Source organism: Pyxicephalus adspersus, chromosome 10 (assembly GCF_032062135.1).
Source record: "Pyxicephalus adspersus chromosome 10, UCB_Pads_2.0, whole genome shotgun sequence".
Classification (NCBI taxonomy): domain Eukaryota; kingdom Metazoa; phylum Chordata; class Amphibia; order Anura; family Pyxicephalidae; genus Pyxicephalus; species Pyxicephalus adspersus.
In genome coordinates this window covers 51752138-51768921 of record NC_092867.1, presented here as the reverse complement: position 1 = coordinate 51768921, position 16784 = coordinate 51752138, and the positions used below count along the sequence as shown (strand labels likewise).

Genomic DNA, 16784 nt, shown 5'->3' with positions numbered 1-16784 from the left:
CTGCAAACACAGAAATGGTACTTTTAATCCCAAACTCTATATCATTTATAAAGGTATTAAACAGTAAAGGTCCCAACACTGAACCCTGGGGTACACGATTAATAACCTTAGCCATTTAAAGTATGAATCATTAATTACAACTCTCTGGATGCGGTCTTTAAGCCAGTTCTCTATCCATTTACAGATTGACTTTTCTAAACCTATTGACCCTAACTTGCATATTAACAGTCTGTGGGGTACGGTGTCAAATGCTTTAAGCAAAGTCCAAGTACACTATATCAACTGCTATTCCACTGTCTACCTGTTTTTTTAATTCCTCACAAAAAGAAAGTAAATTTGTTTGACAACTTCGGTCTTTTTGAAGCCATGCTGACTATCACTAATAAAAATATTTTCTAGCAGAAACTCCCCTATGTGGTTCTTTATCAAACTCTCTAGGACCCTCTCTAGAGTCCAGCTATGGACATTAAATTAACGGGTCTCTAAGTACCTGGTAATGACTTTGCTCCCTTGTTGAAGAAAGGAACCACATTGGCCTTACCCCCAATCCACCAGTACCATGCCAGTGACTAAAAAATCTCTAAAAATTAGAAATAAGGGCTTTGAAATAACCGAGCTCAGCTCTTTGAGGATACATGGATGTAATCTGTCAGGTCCTGGTGCTTTGTCAACCTTAATTTTGCCCAACTGTTTCTCAGTCACATCAATTTTGAGCAATTGTGACTCATTTAGGGCAGTGACATTGCTGTTATGAATTTGGACTTGATCTCTGCCATTTTCCTTTGTGTACACAGAGCTAAAAAAAGTGTTTAGTAAATCCGCCTTTTCTTTATCCCCAGTTACCAACCCAGAGACATCCTTTAAGGGGCCTACATGCTCAGATCTGATCTTTTTGCTAATAACATATGTAAAAAAAATGTAGGGTTTGCCTTACTTTCCTTTGCAATCTGTCTTTCATTTTGAAGTTTTGCACATTTTATCTCCTTTTTAGATCTTTTGTTATATTCTTTATAGTTTTCAAACGATGAAGGTGGTCCTTCATTTTTATAAAATAAAATACATAAATTAAGAGAGCCTAGATCCACCATTGCAAGAGACTCATCATTCCTCTTACATTTGATTGAAGCTTACTAAATAGAGCAGCTAGGTTTCAGAACCCTTAAAGGCATAATAGAAGAGGGGAAACTTTGTAATAACTATCATAACTAGGATTTTTTGACATGCTGTCTCTGAGTACAACTTGGCAACCATCTGTCAGATTCTGCTGGGGTAAGAGGAGGTTCCACTCACTTCATGGAGGGATTGCAAACAGGGCTAAAAAAAACATTAAAAAGTTTTACCCCCCCAAAAAATGTAACATGTTTCCAGTTTTCATAACAAAATTTGGGCATCCAGATTTTTTGGGTTTATGCAACTCTACAACTGTTCCCATTGGATTCAACTGTGTTTAGGTTCACTGCTGATGTATAGGCCATATATAAGCACAACGTCGGTGATCCTACAAAACTCCCTCTGTATTGGAAACACCAGCTTTAATAAGTATAGCATTTTTGTGTAGCCAAACTAAAAAAAAAACAAAAAGAAATAAAGAAAAAAAGAAGTTTCTCACCTTTCATGATTATCTTTTCCTTGACATTTTTGTTCCCCCCATCCTCGAGTTGTTAACATAAAAGGACTTTTCCCTTTCCAAACTGATCCAGTTTGCAAAGGTTTTACAGAAGCTACTAAGGGTTGGGTTGTGATTTTGGTGAACAATTCTGGCACAACATTTTCTACTGGTGACAGTAATGTGTTGCTTTCCACAGGAACTTCTTCTCCCACAGAGGATGACCATCTTTTCAAAGAAGTCCGTCTGGCCCCATATGGTTGTGGTCCCGTCAGCTGACTGATCTTAAAAGCTGAAGGGATATCAAATGTTGGGGAGCATAGTCCTACAGAGTTTGGAGACAATAAGGGACTTTTATTTTCAGAGTCTGTAGAAATAGAAGCTTGCTTTGGCTTTGGTGGCACGATTGGCTTTGGTTTAATGGGAGGTTTCATTGGTTTAACACCTGAAAAGAAAATAGATAATATATAAATAATATATAAAAATATACCATATATTTGTGTGTGTCTGTGTGTGTCCATACTCTAAACAGTAACTTAACCTAGCTTGTAGGAACGTGAAATGTTTTAAATGGCTTTTATCCAGTTTGTCTTGTGCACACAAACACACCTTGTAAAATACAACTGAAAAGAAATACTGTGAGAATATTGCTACTCAGAGCAATATTTATGTTTAACACCACAACCCAGTTGTATGCAGAGTAAAAATCCGATGAACCTAAAGTATCATTGATTTTGGTCACACCACAGAAACAGATTTCATCAGGGGATTGCATTACAAATGGAATATGGTATTACAGCTCCAGATCTCACAAGGATTGGAATTGCTCCAAAGTGACTCTAGTTGTTCTGCTCTAAGATTACTCTGTAGTCTACAAGACAATCTGGTTCAGCTGCAGAAGCCATTATTATGGCCCCAGGGATGCATATCTTTTGTGTTACATCAACATCTATAGAATACAGTTTACTTTGTGTTCACTGACAATGTGTCCACTGGGCACTACTGTTTGCATTATCAAAGCTCTTCGAGGCTGGAGAAGAAACACTTTGATCAATGAACCTGGGTGATCTAGCAAACCTGGAATGGATCTGGTCCAGGAGTCAAAACATTTACTAGCAAATAGCAAATGACTTTCAAGAAATCTGCTCCAGGTTTGCTGAATCGCCCAGCTTCACTGATGAAAGTGTATCCTCACCAGCCTTGGAGAGCTTAAATTAATTAGGCCCACTGTCTCTACTCATCACTTCAAAGACTCACTGCCAAGGAAATAACAAGTTATAAAAAGTTGGGTTGATCTAAAGCTTGGGTATCTTCCATTGCCTTGGTGCCTGGTTGGTTTTGGCAAATAACCCGGCATTTAAAAAACATTAAGCACCAGGACCAGCAGCCCAGAAACAAGGAAGTATCTCTTGTCTGTCAGGTACATTATAAACACTAATGATTAAGCTGCATGTAAAAAACAAATTCCTCTGACTAACCATCATTTAAGTGTACTTACTTTGTATGACAGGCCTACCTCTGCTACATTGTCTGGTAAAATGATACAGAGCAGTTCAATTTCTGCAGTACGCACAGGAAATTCTAGAGAGTAACAGATGATTTCATGTTTGTATCAATACAAATAATTTATCTGAGGAAAATCCAGCTGGCTGATTGTGTCTGTTGCTGACTTGTTGCACATATGTTTCCCAGCAACTTCTGGGTGTTGTCCTTCAAACATGTCCTCTTTCTGTTCTCATATGTTAACCTTCTACATTCTGATTTACATGGTGACCATACCTTTCACTGTTTCTCCTTTCTCCACGGTCTGCTGTGCACCACTGGTCGACATGTTGATGCTGGGTAAAGTTCCTGGTGTTAAGAGAAGAGATTTTTTTTAATTATTGCTATGATTGTATTGATTGTAATGTGTAAGCATTGTTTTAAAGTACTTTTTGGAAGAAAAACAAATAAAATGCAGAGCTGGTTTCTCTAATCGGATCATCTTGGAACAAGAAGTTGTTCAATCACCAATGCCATGATTTCAGGGAAGAGACATGTATAAATGATTCCAGATTAAATAGCACATGGTCTATGAGGGTTAAAACTTCTACTATGGAGGAAGCAATAAAGTTGAAGATCCAATTGCTTTACAAAAATAGTTCGGAGTATAAAATATGTAACGAGTTGAGCTTTACATTATACTACAAAAAAAAACTCTTTTAAAGAGGGTTACCTATGGAAAAAAATAGATTTTTTAACAGGTAATGCTGGCCAGACAATACTACATCTATTTTAAAAAAATGACCTGACAAACATCATTTTAAACATTTTTCCCATTGCTTCTTGCAGCTAGATCAAGCAAGGATTTCTGACCAGGACTGCTGTCATTGACAATTGTTCTGTACCCTTTAACTGCCATTATATATGTAAATGACATTATTTGCAGTTAAGTGTAAAGAAAAAAGGTAAATAAAAAATAACCGTTTGGAAAGTCATTGACCTGAAAGAGGCATCCAGCCAATGAAGTCAACATGGTGTGAACTATTTTGCATTTTTATTCCACGTCACAACATATCTAAATATAAAAGTGAAGATTGGGATAAAAGCCTTGATTACAATTACTTTTAAAAATAACATATAAAACCCTTACATAGTTCTCCCCAGCCCTCTTTTAGTGGGTGGAGCACCTGGCTGCCGTGAGTCCCCCGCCCGGCTCTGAACAGAGAGGCTGCTCCATTCTCAGCTGTCATCCGTTCAGAGGATTCGAGCTGCTGATAACAGCCGGGTGGACAGAACAGCATAGCACATCTACGATAGGAATGGGACACAGGCTGTCCCTTCCCCACCTAATAGCTCATGTGTGTCTTCTTTTGAAAAAAAAAGCTTGTAAAAATGTATCCGCCCCAGTGGGCATGTGTAATGAAGTAATCAGCACAGTGTGATAGCTGTGTGTGTGTAACTGCATGTCATATTCTGCAGCATTACATCTCTCTGTGTACAAACCTTTATATCTCCTAAACTGTATGATGTAATGATCAGAATTGTAAACACCTGTGAAAATACAAAACTGGGGTTGCTGTTTCAAAAGCAAGTGCGCCTAGGAGTCCTTTATTAAAAATGCAATTTAGGGACCCCTTGGGCCACACTGACGGTTTCTTCAGCATTTAACCTAAGGCTCTAAAAGCCCATGTTTGAATTTTAGGTGTTTTAAAGCTTACCTTTAAACTGCTGGAAAATGCCAGAAAAACATTCATGCTGCGTGTAGGAAACAGAAAATGTGTGGGGAATGTCTGTGGCTAACACCCCCTAAAATGTTATCACTATGGCATTATTAGAACATAAAAAAACTCTGCCCATCAAAACAAATTGGGGTTCAGGTACTGTAAGGGTACAGGTATGTATATCATGAAGGTACATTTTGATGGGTTAATGTTGTAGTGATTCCATGGAGATGAAAGTTTGGGGGTGTTAGCCAGGTGTACCCCCACTTGCACCTATAATTTTGTTTACCTGCACCTCTCTCTAGAGAAATTATGGTTAAAGGTAGGGAAGTGGACAGTTATGTGTATTGGAAGGGCGTTTTGATGGGCGGAGTTGTTTATGTTCTAATAATGTCATGCTGATGATATTTTAGAGGGTTTATGCATGGGTCCACCCCTTGCACCTACATTTTTAGTTTCCTACACCTCCTCATTCCAGAGAAATTGGGGTTCAAAGAACAGAATCAAAAAGGGTAGCATAGTATTACAATTATGTAATACCATTTACATAAATGGTATTACATACAATACCATTTGTGTATGGTATAAATTAGGGGTCCACCCCAATTCTCCTTGGTATGTAAGTGGCCTCAGGGGGTCCCTAAATCAGCATTTTAAATTTTGGGCTCCTAAATGCTTTCTTATGAAACAGCATCCCAAATGTTCAATTTTCATAAGATTTTAAACTTGTTACCCCAATATCTTAAAACTCCTTTAAGAAATTTTGGTTACTAGTAGCTATGAGCGTCCCCTGTGTACCCTGAAAATTTCAAGTCGTTACAACCTAGGGTTTAGGTGAAGTTTTGATCACAGTCAGTTGTTAGGCTGAAGAATATGACAAGCAGCCTTTACACACACAGCTATCACACTGCGCTGATGATGTCATTGTACACGCCCACTCAGGTAAATAAATTTCACAGCACCGGAATTGACATGGGAACGTGGAGACATGCTTCCCATTGCACAATATATTCGTAACAGAGATTGCTTTAAATTTTAAAATAAAATCATGAATAAAAAAACTGTACTTTCACTTCACTATGAAAAACAGAAATGTAAAAGCACAAAAAATAATTGAAATTCACTAGTTAAAAAATGTTTGGAAAATACTATTTACTTCTGCATAAGAGAGTATAGTCAAGTGTGTTTATGCTCCATATACTGGTTTCCTGGGGAAATGGGAACTTGTAGTAAACAAATCGAATGCAATAGTGGCAGTTACCTCTTTGATTTAATAAATCTACATCCTATAGGAATACCACTGAAAAGCATCATTTGAATAATTACAATTCACCACAATATCAGAGGATCTGTTTTGGTTTCCCACAGTAACCAATGAACTTTGAAATACATGCTAGGCTTTTATGCATGATTTATACATGATGATGTATCCTTATATAGTATCCTTATACTATGATAGGCTTCTTAAAATCAGATTTAGAAACATTGCAGTATATCCCTTGCCTACATTACTACAATATATTGTTATATACTGTATCATGACCATAACTATGTAGGGCCAAAAGTCCCAAACTTCTGCGGATTGGTTGATAAAAATGCCTCCAGTGTTTGTACTGTTGTTTAGGGTTTATCCAGTTTTTTTTTTTTGTTTGTTTTTTTTATTTTGAAATTTTTTTATTTAGTATACAAAACTAAATATACAAAAACACATATACAAACAACATTTTTCAATATCAATACAAGTACCATCCTCTCTCTCCCCTTCCTCCCCCCTCCCATATATATATATATATATATATATATATATATATATATATTGAAAATTAGTGTACATTATTTCAAATCATCAAAACAGTGTCCAAATAATAAAATGTGATAATTAAGGGAAGAACAATAAGTTTTCCATATCTTATTGAACAAATATATTATAAAATCTTCCAAATCTTGTGAAACAAACATAATATATACTTTCAGTCTCTTTATTACATTTAATTTTACAAGTATATCATACAAACAAAATAAATGTCTCAAACCATCTTAAAGATTCTATAAATCTATTTCAAATCAATAATTACAGCATTTTATACAATTTCAGCCACTTTCTTTCTCCATTATATCCATCTTTCTTAGGCTACTAACTCCATGTGCTATGCTAGTTCTCTTTCAACCAATGCTTAATAGAAATTCAATCTCCCTACATTGTTTGATCTTTACCTCCCCTAGCTTAACCCCTCATAACTTCCCCTTTTATTTTATCTTATCCTAATAAGTGTTCAACAATTTATCATCAATCAACCTTATAATCCTCCTAGTAGTGACATTAAGAGGGTGAAGGAATTACTTCCCTTCTCCCCACATCGTGTTCAACCAATTTCCATTGTGTCTAACTTTTATCTTTGTGAAAAAATACAAAGGAAGTTCTCCTGTAACAGGTGAATATATAATAATACAATATTTCTTTGTGACTATGTGACTTTAGGGAGGGGGAGGTAATCCTCACCATTTCCTCATGTAACTCATGTAGCAACTCTGCATAACAATCTAGTTCATTCTCTATCATCCCCTAACTCCATGAAGTTAGAATACATTTCATTTATTTATAATTACATTCTATCCAGTGAAATATTTATAAAAATGTCTAAAACAAAGCCTTTTACTACATATAACAAAGACAATACTAAGACAAAGACACAAAGGGAATTGAGGAATAGTAGGCAAACTCTTTAATCAATAACATTGGTGATGGTATGTTTATATGGTCAACAATGATCGATTCCACCTCATAGACATGTAGTATTCCATCCATGGTGACAATATTTTTAGAAATGTAGTTATTAAGGGCCATCAACAAAGCCCATATCTTCTCATTCACTAAAAACCAAGACATTTTGTTCATGACTTGCTAAAACCATTTTGGCCGCACTAAACAAATGTGTCAATAATTCAAATTGATTCGTAGTGCAAATGGATGGTTTCAAATTCAACTGGGTGTTTAGGAAAAGAACAACTCACAATGGTGTATGCAATTTGATATACTCCCATCCAAAACTTCTTAATTTTGGGGCATTCCCACCAGATATGATGAAGTCTTCCTGATGTGGTACAGCCCCTAAAACAATTGTCTGTACAGTTTGACTGAAATTTTGCAAGCCTGGATGGTACCATATACCATCTCATCATTAGTTTATAATTAGTTTGTACAGCTAAAGCATTATTACTACAATGGGCTATTGTATGCCAAATCTGATCCAAATTCTCTTGTTGAAGCATTTCACTCTCCCATTTCGATATATATGAAGGGGTATTCATGTTAATCTGGAGTAAGCTAATATACAAAGCTGATAATACTCCTTGATTGATCCTAATCTAGATTTACTAAATGTTTAATTTGTAGGTCCCTGAATAATTCCGCCGGGGGAGTGCTTCATACATCTCACAAAATTCACCAAATGGAATTATCCCAGACTGATTTAAAAAATGATGGAATCTGTAAAAGCCTTTCTCCATTTACCAAGCAAAACATCCTGGCTCCTCTACGCCAGGGGGGAACAACGGATTCCCAGTAATCGTGGCTACTGGTATGTAGGGAGACATAAGGTATCTAGTCTGTTTGATATTATCCCAGATTTTCAGAGTATATTTCAATATAGTGTTAGTTATGCCACACCTCTGTGTACCCGTAACCCAGAATACAGCTTCTACCGATAGTGGTGCAACCATTGCATTCTCAACGTTTACCCATACACCATAGGTGTATGATTGCTATTATAATACAGTAAAAAGGGAGCTACCTGAGCCGCCTTAAAATAAAGGCTCAAATTTGGTACTGATAGGCCCCCCATACCCTTAGTTCGAAATAAAGTCTGTCTGGGGATACGTGGTCGCTCCTCCCCCCCAAATAAACTCAATCATCTTACGCTGTGACAGTTTAAGTATCTCAGTAGGTATAGCTAATGGGAGAACTCTCATGAGGTACAATAGTTTTGGTAACCAGGACATCTTTATAGAACCTATCCGACCCAACCATGATATTTGATATCGTTTCCATGATTTAAAGAGGCCTATCAGATTTTTCACCAGATCAGGTATATTGGCAGCATATAATGCCTCATAAGTAGGAACAATATATACACCCAAATAGCTAAGCCTTTTTGTTTGCCATTGAAAAGGAAATTTTTTTTTAAATGTCTTCACCATTTCTGATGCCAAAGTAACATTTAAAGCCTTTCATTTTGAGCTATTCAAACGAAGCCCCGAAAAAGTCTGAAAATGCCCCAAGATCTCCATCAAATTAGGCAGAGATACCATGGGATTTGTCAAACTAAGAAGTATGTCATCCGCAAAGGGGGATAGTTTATGTTGAATGCATTTCACCTCTATTTTCTGAATATCTACATTGTTACGAATTGCTATAGCCAGGGGCTCCACCGCCAATGCAAAAAGCAGTGGTATTAGTGGACACCACTGTCTAGTACTTCTACCTATCAAAAAACTATCTGAGCGATAACCCGTATATTGGATAAATGCTATAGGAGAAGCGTACAAGAAGGATACCCACTTACAGAAGTTTGGTCCAAAACCCCATTTGATAAGTTAAGACATAAGGTATGACCAAAATACTGAATCAAACACTTTACTTATATCCAAGCTTAATATTATTGCTGGGGTTTTGTCTTGTTTAGCCTGGTGTACTAAATGTAGAACCCTCTGTATCTCCTGCTTGCCATCCCTAAATAAATCCTGTTTGATCAGTTGATACAATATCACCAATATTCCCATTCAACCGGGATGCCAAGATCGTAGCTAGGATCTTGGCATCCAGATTAGGTAGGGAGATCGGTCTACAATTAGACCAAGTCATTACATCAGTGAAAGGTTTTGGTAACCTACAAATAGCCGGTTCCAATGCCTCCCCTTTCAACATACAATTAAACATCTCTACCAAATAGGGTCATAAGATCTGTTGATATTTAAATGCATCAGGTCCCGAACGCTTGTTGGACTTCAGGCGTTTAATAGCCTGTACCACTTCAGGTAAAGTAATTGGGGCTTCCATTTTCCCTTTTGCACATGGATTAAGTTCTGGTAAGTTTATGTTCCGAAAAAAAGTTGTCTAAAGCTCTTTTATCAAAAGAACCAGGGGTTGGTCTACGCCTGGATTGCTTAACAATGAGTCATTAAGTGACCATCTAAATGATTCTGGTTTCGGAAAAAGGGAGGATAATGTAGCCCAAACAGCATCATGGTCAGACCATGAAACCGCCTGTATATCACATGTTGTTACCGAAGGCAACGCCCCCTGATATAGATATATATATATATATATATATATATATATATATATATAAAGATGTGTTATATACGCGTTAACAATTGATGGAGATGTGATAAATGAGTATATACTAAATCTTAAGGATGTAGTTTCCTCCACAAATCTATTAGTGTCTCAGATCTAAATAATTCAAGTAGTGAGTGTACTAGTATCTCATAATAAATCAGTATCCATGAACACCTTTTTCCCGTCCAAATTTGGCATCAAAGGTAGATTAGTATCGCCACATAATATCAGGATACCCTGTACATATTGGTGTACTAAGTTCATGAGGCCTTTAAAAAAGTGTAACTGATTGTCGTTAGGAGCATAATAACATACCAAAGTTACTTTGGCATCATTCAATGTTCCCACCAAAAGTAAATAGCGACCGTGAGACTTCAGCCTCACTAAAATCATACAGTCCCCAAAGACAGCATACATATGATAAGAACAAACATTAATTCAATATGGATATTCAAGTACTACTCTGGGAGAATTTCAGACGTTTAAGTGATGTTGCAATCTTATGTTCCTTAGTCCCCTTTTGTTGCTTGAAAACCTCTGACCGCGATGTGGGGGAACAAGTATTTTCTACAGCTTTTGTTTTCCCTGACTGATCATTATCCAACAGTCCCAATGCTTGAAAGCACACTTTAGCCTCCCCTGGTGAAGTGATAGCTTGCATTTTGCCCTCATACGAGAAGAGCAATTTAAAGGGGAAGCCCCATCTGAATGGAAGAAAGATAAGGGCTCTTTCTCTCTAGCTGCTTTCATTAGTATATCTTTAACTCGACAGTGGTGTAACTTGACCACTATATCTCTTGGTGGGCCCTCCAATTTTGGTTTTGCCAATGTGCGGTGTACACGGTCCAACTCTAGATTTTCTGCGGGTATCTCTGGGCATAATTCTTTAAAAAGCATGGTAACTGTTGTATTAAGTTCAGTTATATTTTCTGGTAAGCCACAGATGCGAAGATTTGAACAGCGGGACGTATTCTTATAGTCCTCTAGTTTAAAATGTAGAGACAGTACCTCGATTCAAAAACTATTTCCTCTTCATGTCCCTCCAAAACAGTTGTGGCGTCATCCATCCTTCCCTCCAATTGTACTATACACCGACCCAGTTCTCTCAGCTCGCTAGAAAAATGTTCAGTGATTTTGTTTTGTAGTATTCTCCAAAGCTATTTTCAGCATTATTTGAAATCTATCAAGGAGATTATCTGGATCAGATACCTGCTGTTGATGATCAAATACAGCTTGGGTTGAAGGAGACATCCCTGGAAGCATGTCCAGCTCATTAGAGCCCTCTATCCTCTTCTGCTTCATAGGAGATGGAGAGAGTATGTCCACCATCCTATTTGCTCTGCACGCTACGGATCTTACCCTGTGTTGACATCCTTGCCTCTCCTCCTCAGTTCCCCTGCTGTGATACCCGCTCTCGATGTGATAATCGTTGGTGCGCCTTCTAGTTAGCCTTGCTTGTCCCGACGCGTAGTGGAGCCAGCTCAGGGCGTTATCATCCGCCGAGTCCACGCATGCGCCTACCCCAACATAATATATACTTATCAGTGTTTAAGGCAAATTGCTATCCATCAGCATCAGCAATCACCCTTACAAAAAATACCAATTATAAAGTGGAAAAAAAAAACAATATTAAAGGTGGGAGGAGGGGGGAGAAGGCGAGAGGAGGGCAGAAACAGAAAGGAAATTTCAGCAAACAACAAAATCCAATAACGGTCAAACATGTTACTTTAACTTAAATAAAAACAAGATGTCACATTATAAGGGTTTCATACAATAATCCACTAAACACATCATATTATAATTTCTCTGAATCTAAAACAATACAATATGTTTTAACATAAACAAAAATAGAGTAAAGGGACTTAAAGGAGTCATAAAATACCAATCATTATCTAAAATCATTAGTCAGTATTCAGGAAGCCCACACCCATAACCGTTTTCTACCAGTATAAAAGGACATAAAAAACATGACTTCCCTCTGAACACACTCCAAAATAGCCCAAGAAAAGGCATCTACCCGTTCTAATCTGGAAAAACATTTTTCCAGATATTAAGCCCCTACTTTAAACGGAATCCAAGGAGCCCATGTAGCAGTAAATTTTATAGTTGATTTCCTCAACTAATTGAAACTAACTCTTCAATGATCCTTCCAAAAACGTGGTATCTGTGCTTTTGCCGTGTTAGGTAGGAAGGGAACCAGCGAACGTTTAGGTCTACCCAAGGAAAGGTCTGTGCAATAAAAAAGGCCACACCAAGGGGAAAATTCTATATAAACCCCCACAATAATCTCAATCATTCGTAAAACTTTTTTCCAGTAACATTCAATTGTTGGACACTGCCACCAAACATGGGATAACATACCAGACCTACCACATCTTCTCCAACACAAAGGAGATTCTTGAAGGGACATGTGGTGTAAATGTTTATGGGAATAATTTAAAATTGCCCTCCTGGATTTTGGCGCTTACAGCTGTCTTAAGCGCCAATTTGAGAATAATCTCCCTTTGGACTTTCAATACAGTACTGCCTAATTCTGTTTCCCATTTAGCTAAATGGTCAGAAAACCTTGGACCATTTAGGGCAATCAAAAACTGATAAAGAACAGAAACAACATGAGTCTGCCTTTCATCACCACATATTTTCTGGAGGTGTGAGATTGTTTTGCACGTAAAGGGCGGGGCAGAGAATGCATAAAATTACACAGTTGCGAATACTGCCAAATGTGTATCGGTCTGCGTGTTGCTGCAGGTACATGTTGTGCTGAAGGACGTACAGAGTCCACAATAATACCTGATAAAGAAAGAATACAGAACCCGGCTGTTGACCCAGAAAGCCATTAGGTTGAAGGCTCAGAACAAAATAAGAGTGGTCAGTAATGGGAAGCAAGGGGGAATATACTTCCATGTAAAGTATCCCAGCATTGTAATGTAACCATAGAAAGAGGATAAATATCTGTGCCTAATTCCCTATGTTGTTTCAGCAACCAAACAATATTACTCAGATTGGCCTTACAAAGGTCAAATTCTAAATTAACCTATCCCTTAGTATATATAGTTACATAAATAGTGAGTCGGTTAGGTTGAAAAAAGACATAGGTCCATCAAGTTCAACCACTACGGAAATAAAAATATCCCAGATATAAAACCCTATGAATACAGTTGGTCCAGAGAAAGGCAAAAAAAAAACCCTGGTACAATTTGCTTCAACAGGGGAAAAAAAATTCCTTCCTGATTCCATGGGGCAATCGGATGTTCCCTGGATCAACAGTCACTGTTATTTTTACTTTAAAGCCTTAATACCCAGTTATATTCTGTGCTTCTAAAAACATCCAGCTTTTTCTTAAAGCAATCTATAGTAGATGCTGAAATCACTTTCTGAGGGAGCAGATTCCACATTTTCACAAACCTTACAGTGAAGAATCCGGAGCTTAAACTTCTTTTCTTCCAGACGCAGGAGTGCCCTCTTGTTCTTTGTAATAGTCTCAAAGTGAATAATGGGGAAGAGAGTTCTCTATATGGACCATTTATATATTTATACAGGGTGATCATATCCCCCCTCAAATTTCTCTTCTCAAGGGAGAATAGATTCAGTTCAGCTAATCTCTCCTCATAGCTGAGCTCCTCCATTACTTTTATTAGTTTAGTTACTCTTCTCTGCACTCTCTCCAATTCGACAATGTCCTTTTAGTGAACTGGTGCCCAAAACTGGACTGCATATTCCAGATGTGATCTGACCAATGCTTTGTACAGGGACAGGATGATGTCTCCATCTCTGCAGTCTATTCCTCTTTTAATTACTTTACTAGCTTTAGATATTGCAGCTTGGCATTGCATGCTGTTATTAAGTCTATGATCTACCAGAACCCCCAGATCCTTTTCCATTTCTGACCTCCCCAAATGTATTCCCCCCAGACAGTATGAAGCATGCATGTTGTTAGCTCCCAAGTGCATAACTTTACATTTATCTATATTAAATGTCATTTGCCACTTTGCTGCCCAATCAAACAATACATCCAGGTCTGCTTGTAGATTATAGACATCCTGTATGGACCTTATTCCATTACATAGTTTGGTGTCATCTGCAAACACAGAAATGGTACTTTTAATCTAAAACTCTATATCATTTATGTAGATGTTAAACAGTAAAGGTCCCAACATTGAACCCTGGGGTACACCACTAATAGACCATTCAGAGTATGAATAGTTAATAACAACTCTCTGGATGCGGTCTTTAAGCCACGTCTCTATCCATTTACAGATTGACTTTTCTAAACCTATCGACCCTAACTTGCATATTAACCGTTTGTGGGGTATAGTGTCAAATGCTTTAGCAATGTCCAAGTACACTTTATCAACTGCTATTCCACTGTTTACCTGTTTACTTACTTCCTCATAAAAAGAGAGTAAATTTGTTTGACAACTTCTGTCTTTCTTGAAGCCATGCTGACTATCACTTATAGTATTATTTTCTAGCAGAAACTCTTCTATGTGGTTCTTTATCAAACTCTCTAGGACCTTTCCAACTATGGACATTAAACTAACTGGTCTGTAGTTACCTGGTAATGACTTTGCTCCCTTTTGAAGATAGAAAACACATTGGCTTTACACCAATCCATCGGTACCTTGCCAGTGACTAAAGAGTCTCTAAAAATTAGAAATATTGGCTTTGAAATAACCGAGCTCAGCTCTTTGAGGACACGTGAATGTAATCCATCAGGTCCTGGTGCTTTGTCAACCTTAATTTTTCCCAGCTGTTTCTCAATCATATCAATTCTGAGCCATTGTGACTCATTTAAGGCAGTGACATTGCTATTATGAATTTGGACTTGAGCTCTGCCTTTATCCTTCATGTACACAGAGCTAAAAAAAGTGTTTAGTAAATCTGCCTAGTTACCAACCCAGCGACATCGTTTAAGGGGCCTACATGCTCAGATCTGATCTTTTTGCTATTAATATATTTGAAAAAATTTGGGAGTTTTCCTTACTTTTTTTGCAATCTCTTTTTCATTTTGAATTTTTGCACATTTTATCTCCTTTTTATATATTTTGTTATATTCTTTAAAGGTTTCAAATGATAGAGGTGAGCCTTCATTTTTATATTTTTGGAATGCCCTTCCTTATTGCTTTTTTAACATCGGCTGTAAGCCACATAGCTTTTTATTTTTAGCCTCCTAAACATATTACCCATTGGAATATATTTTTCGGTTTGCTTTTGTAGAACAGACTTGAAACATTCCCATTTCTGTTCTGTGTTCTTTGAGGACAATATTGTCCCCCAGTCCAAGTCACAGAGAGCTGCCTTTAAAAAGGAAATATTGCTCTCTTAAAATTAAATGTATTTCTCTTTCCTGTTTTTGCTTCCTGTTTACAGCTTACATTAAATGAAATCATATTATGGTCACTGCTACCCAGATTCTCTTTTATTTGCGCATCTGTTATAAGCTCTGCATTGTTAGAAAGAACTAGGTCCAGCAGAGTATAATTTCTAGTTGGGGCTTCCATAAACTGTACCATAAAATTGTCTTGTATTAAATTCACAAATTTCCTCTTCCTCCTTCCTCCTTTTGCTGTTCCTGTAGTACCTTTACTCCTGTCAATGTCAGGGTAGTTGAAATCTCCTATGATTAAAACACTTCCACTTTTTGCTGCTTTTTCTATCTGTGCTAGTAGTTGATTTTCTATTTCTTCCTTAGCACTGGGGGGGCCTATAGCAGACTCCAATACTTAATTGTGTGTTATTCAACCCCACATTCATCTCCACCCATAATGCTTCAACCTCATTGTTTGTTCCCTCCGCAATTTCTTCGTTCACATTCACTTTTAGATCACTTTTCACATACAGACAGACACCACCACCCTTTGGTTTGACCCTGTCTTTACGAAAGAGAGTATACCCAGGAATACTGACAGCCCAGTGATGCGAAGAACAAAGCCAGGATTCAGCAATGCCAACTAAGTCATAATCCTCCTCAGTCATTAAGGCTTCTAACCATCAAACCAGTATAACCATCAAATTTCCAATTAAGAACCCTATTTAAATAGGTAGCTTTATAATACAGTTTAAAATCAAGCAGCCCCAGACCTTACTTTGGATCAAAAAAGTGTTTTCCGAGATATCCTGGCTTTCGAAGAATGCCAAATAAAAGAGGTTACTAGGCTATTAGGACATTTACAAAAAGAAGAGGGAAGTTGTATGGGAAGCATTTGAAACATGAACAAAATCAGAGGTAGGACATTCATTTTAAGCACATTAACCCTTCCTATCCACGAAAGACGAAGTTGCTTCCATCTTTAAATATCCCTTCTAATGGCATTTAGTAAAGGAACATGGTTTACCGAATACAACCTGGTCAAAGAAGCTGTAATTTCTATACCTAAATATGTTGCATCCTTTTTACACCATGTAAAGGGGAAACTCTTTTTCAATACCTGTGCTACCTGACCTGGGACACTTACATTCAAAATTTCTGATTTGGCTAAATTAGTCTTGAAATTAGTAAGATAGGCAAATTCCTTGAATTCTACCAGTAAATTAGGAATGGAATTACCAGGTTGCTGTACAAGAAACAAGTATCATTGGCATATGCCGGCAATTTATGTTCAGTCTGACCAATTTTAATCCCATGTACATTAACACC

At 37.3% G+C, this 16784-nt stretch overlaps 1 protein-coding gene across 2 annotated transcripts in view; it reads right to left on the bottom strand.

Moving 5' to 3' along the window:
- TNKS1BP1 (tankyrase 1 binding protein 1) overlaps positions 1-16784 on the bottom strand; it is a 58883-nt gene that overhangs the window by 33809 nt on the left and 8290 nt on the right. For both annotated transcript variants that reach the window (XM_072424367.1, XM_072424366.1), the window contains exons 2-3: positions 3386-3457; positions 1610-2051 (exon numbers count right to left, since the gene is read on the bottom strand). In XM_072424367.1, the coding sequence (XP_072280468.1) occupies positions 1610-2051; positions 3386-3437 (494 nt within the window). In that variant the 5' untranslated portion in view covers positions 3438-3457. The remainder of the gene's footprint in view (positions 1-1609; positions 2052-3385; positions 3458-16784) is intronic.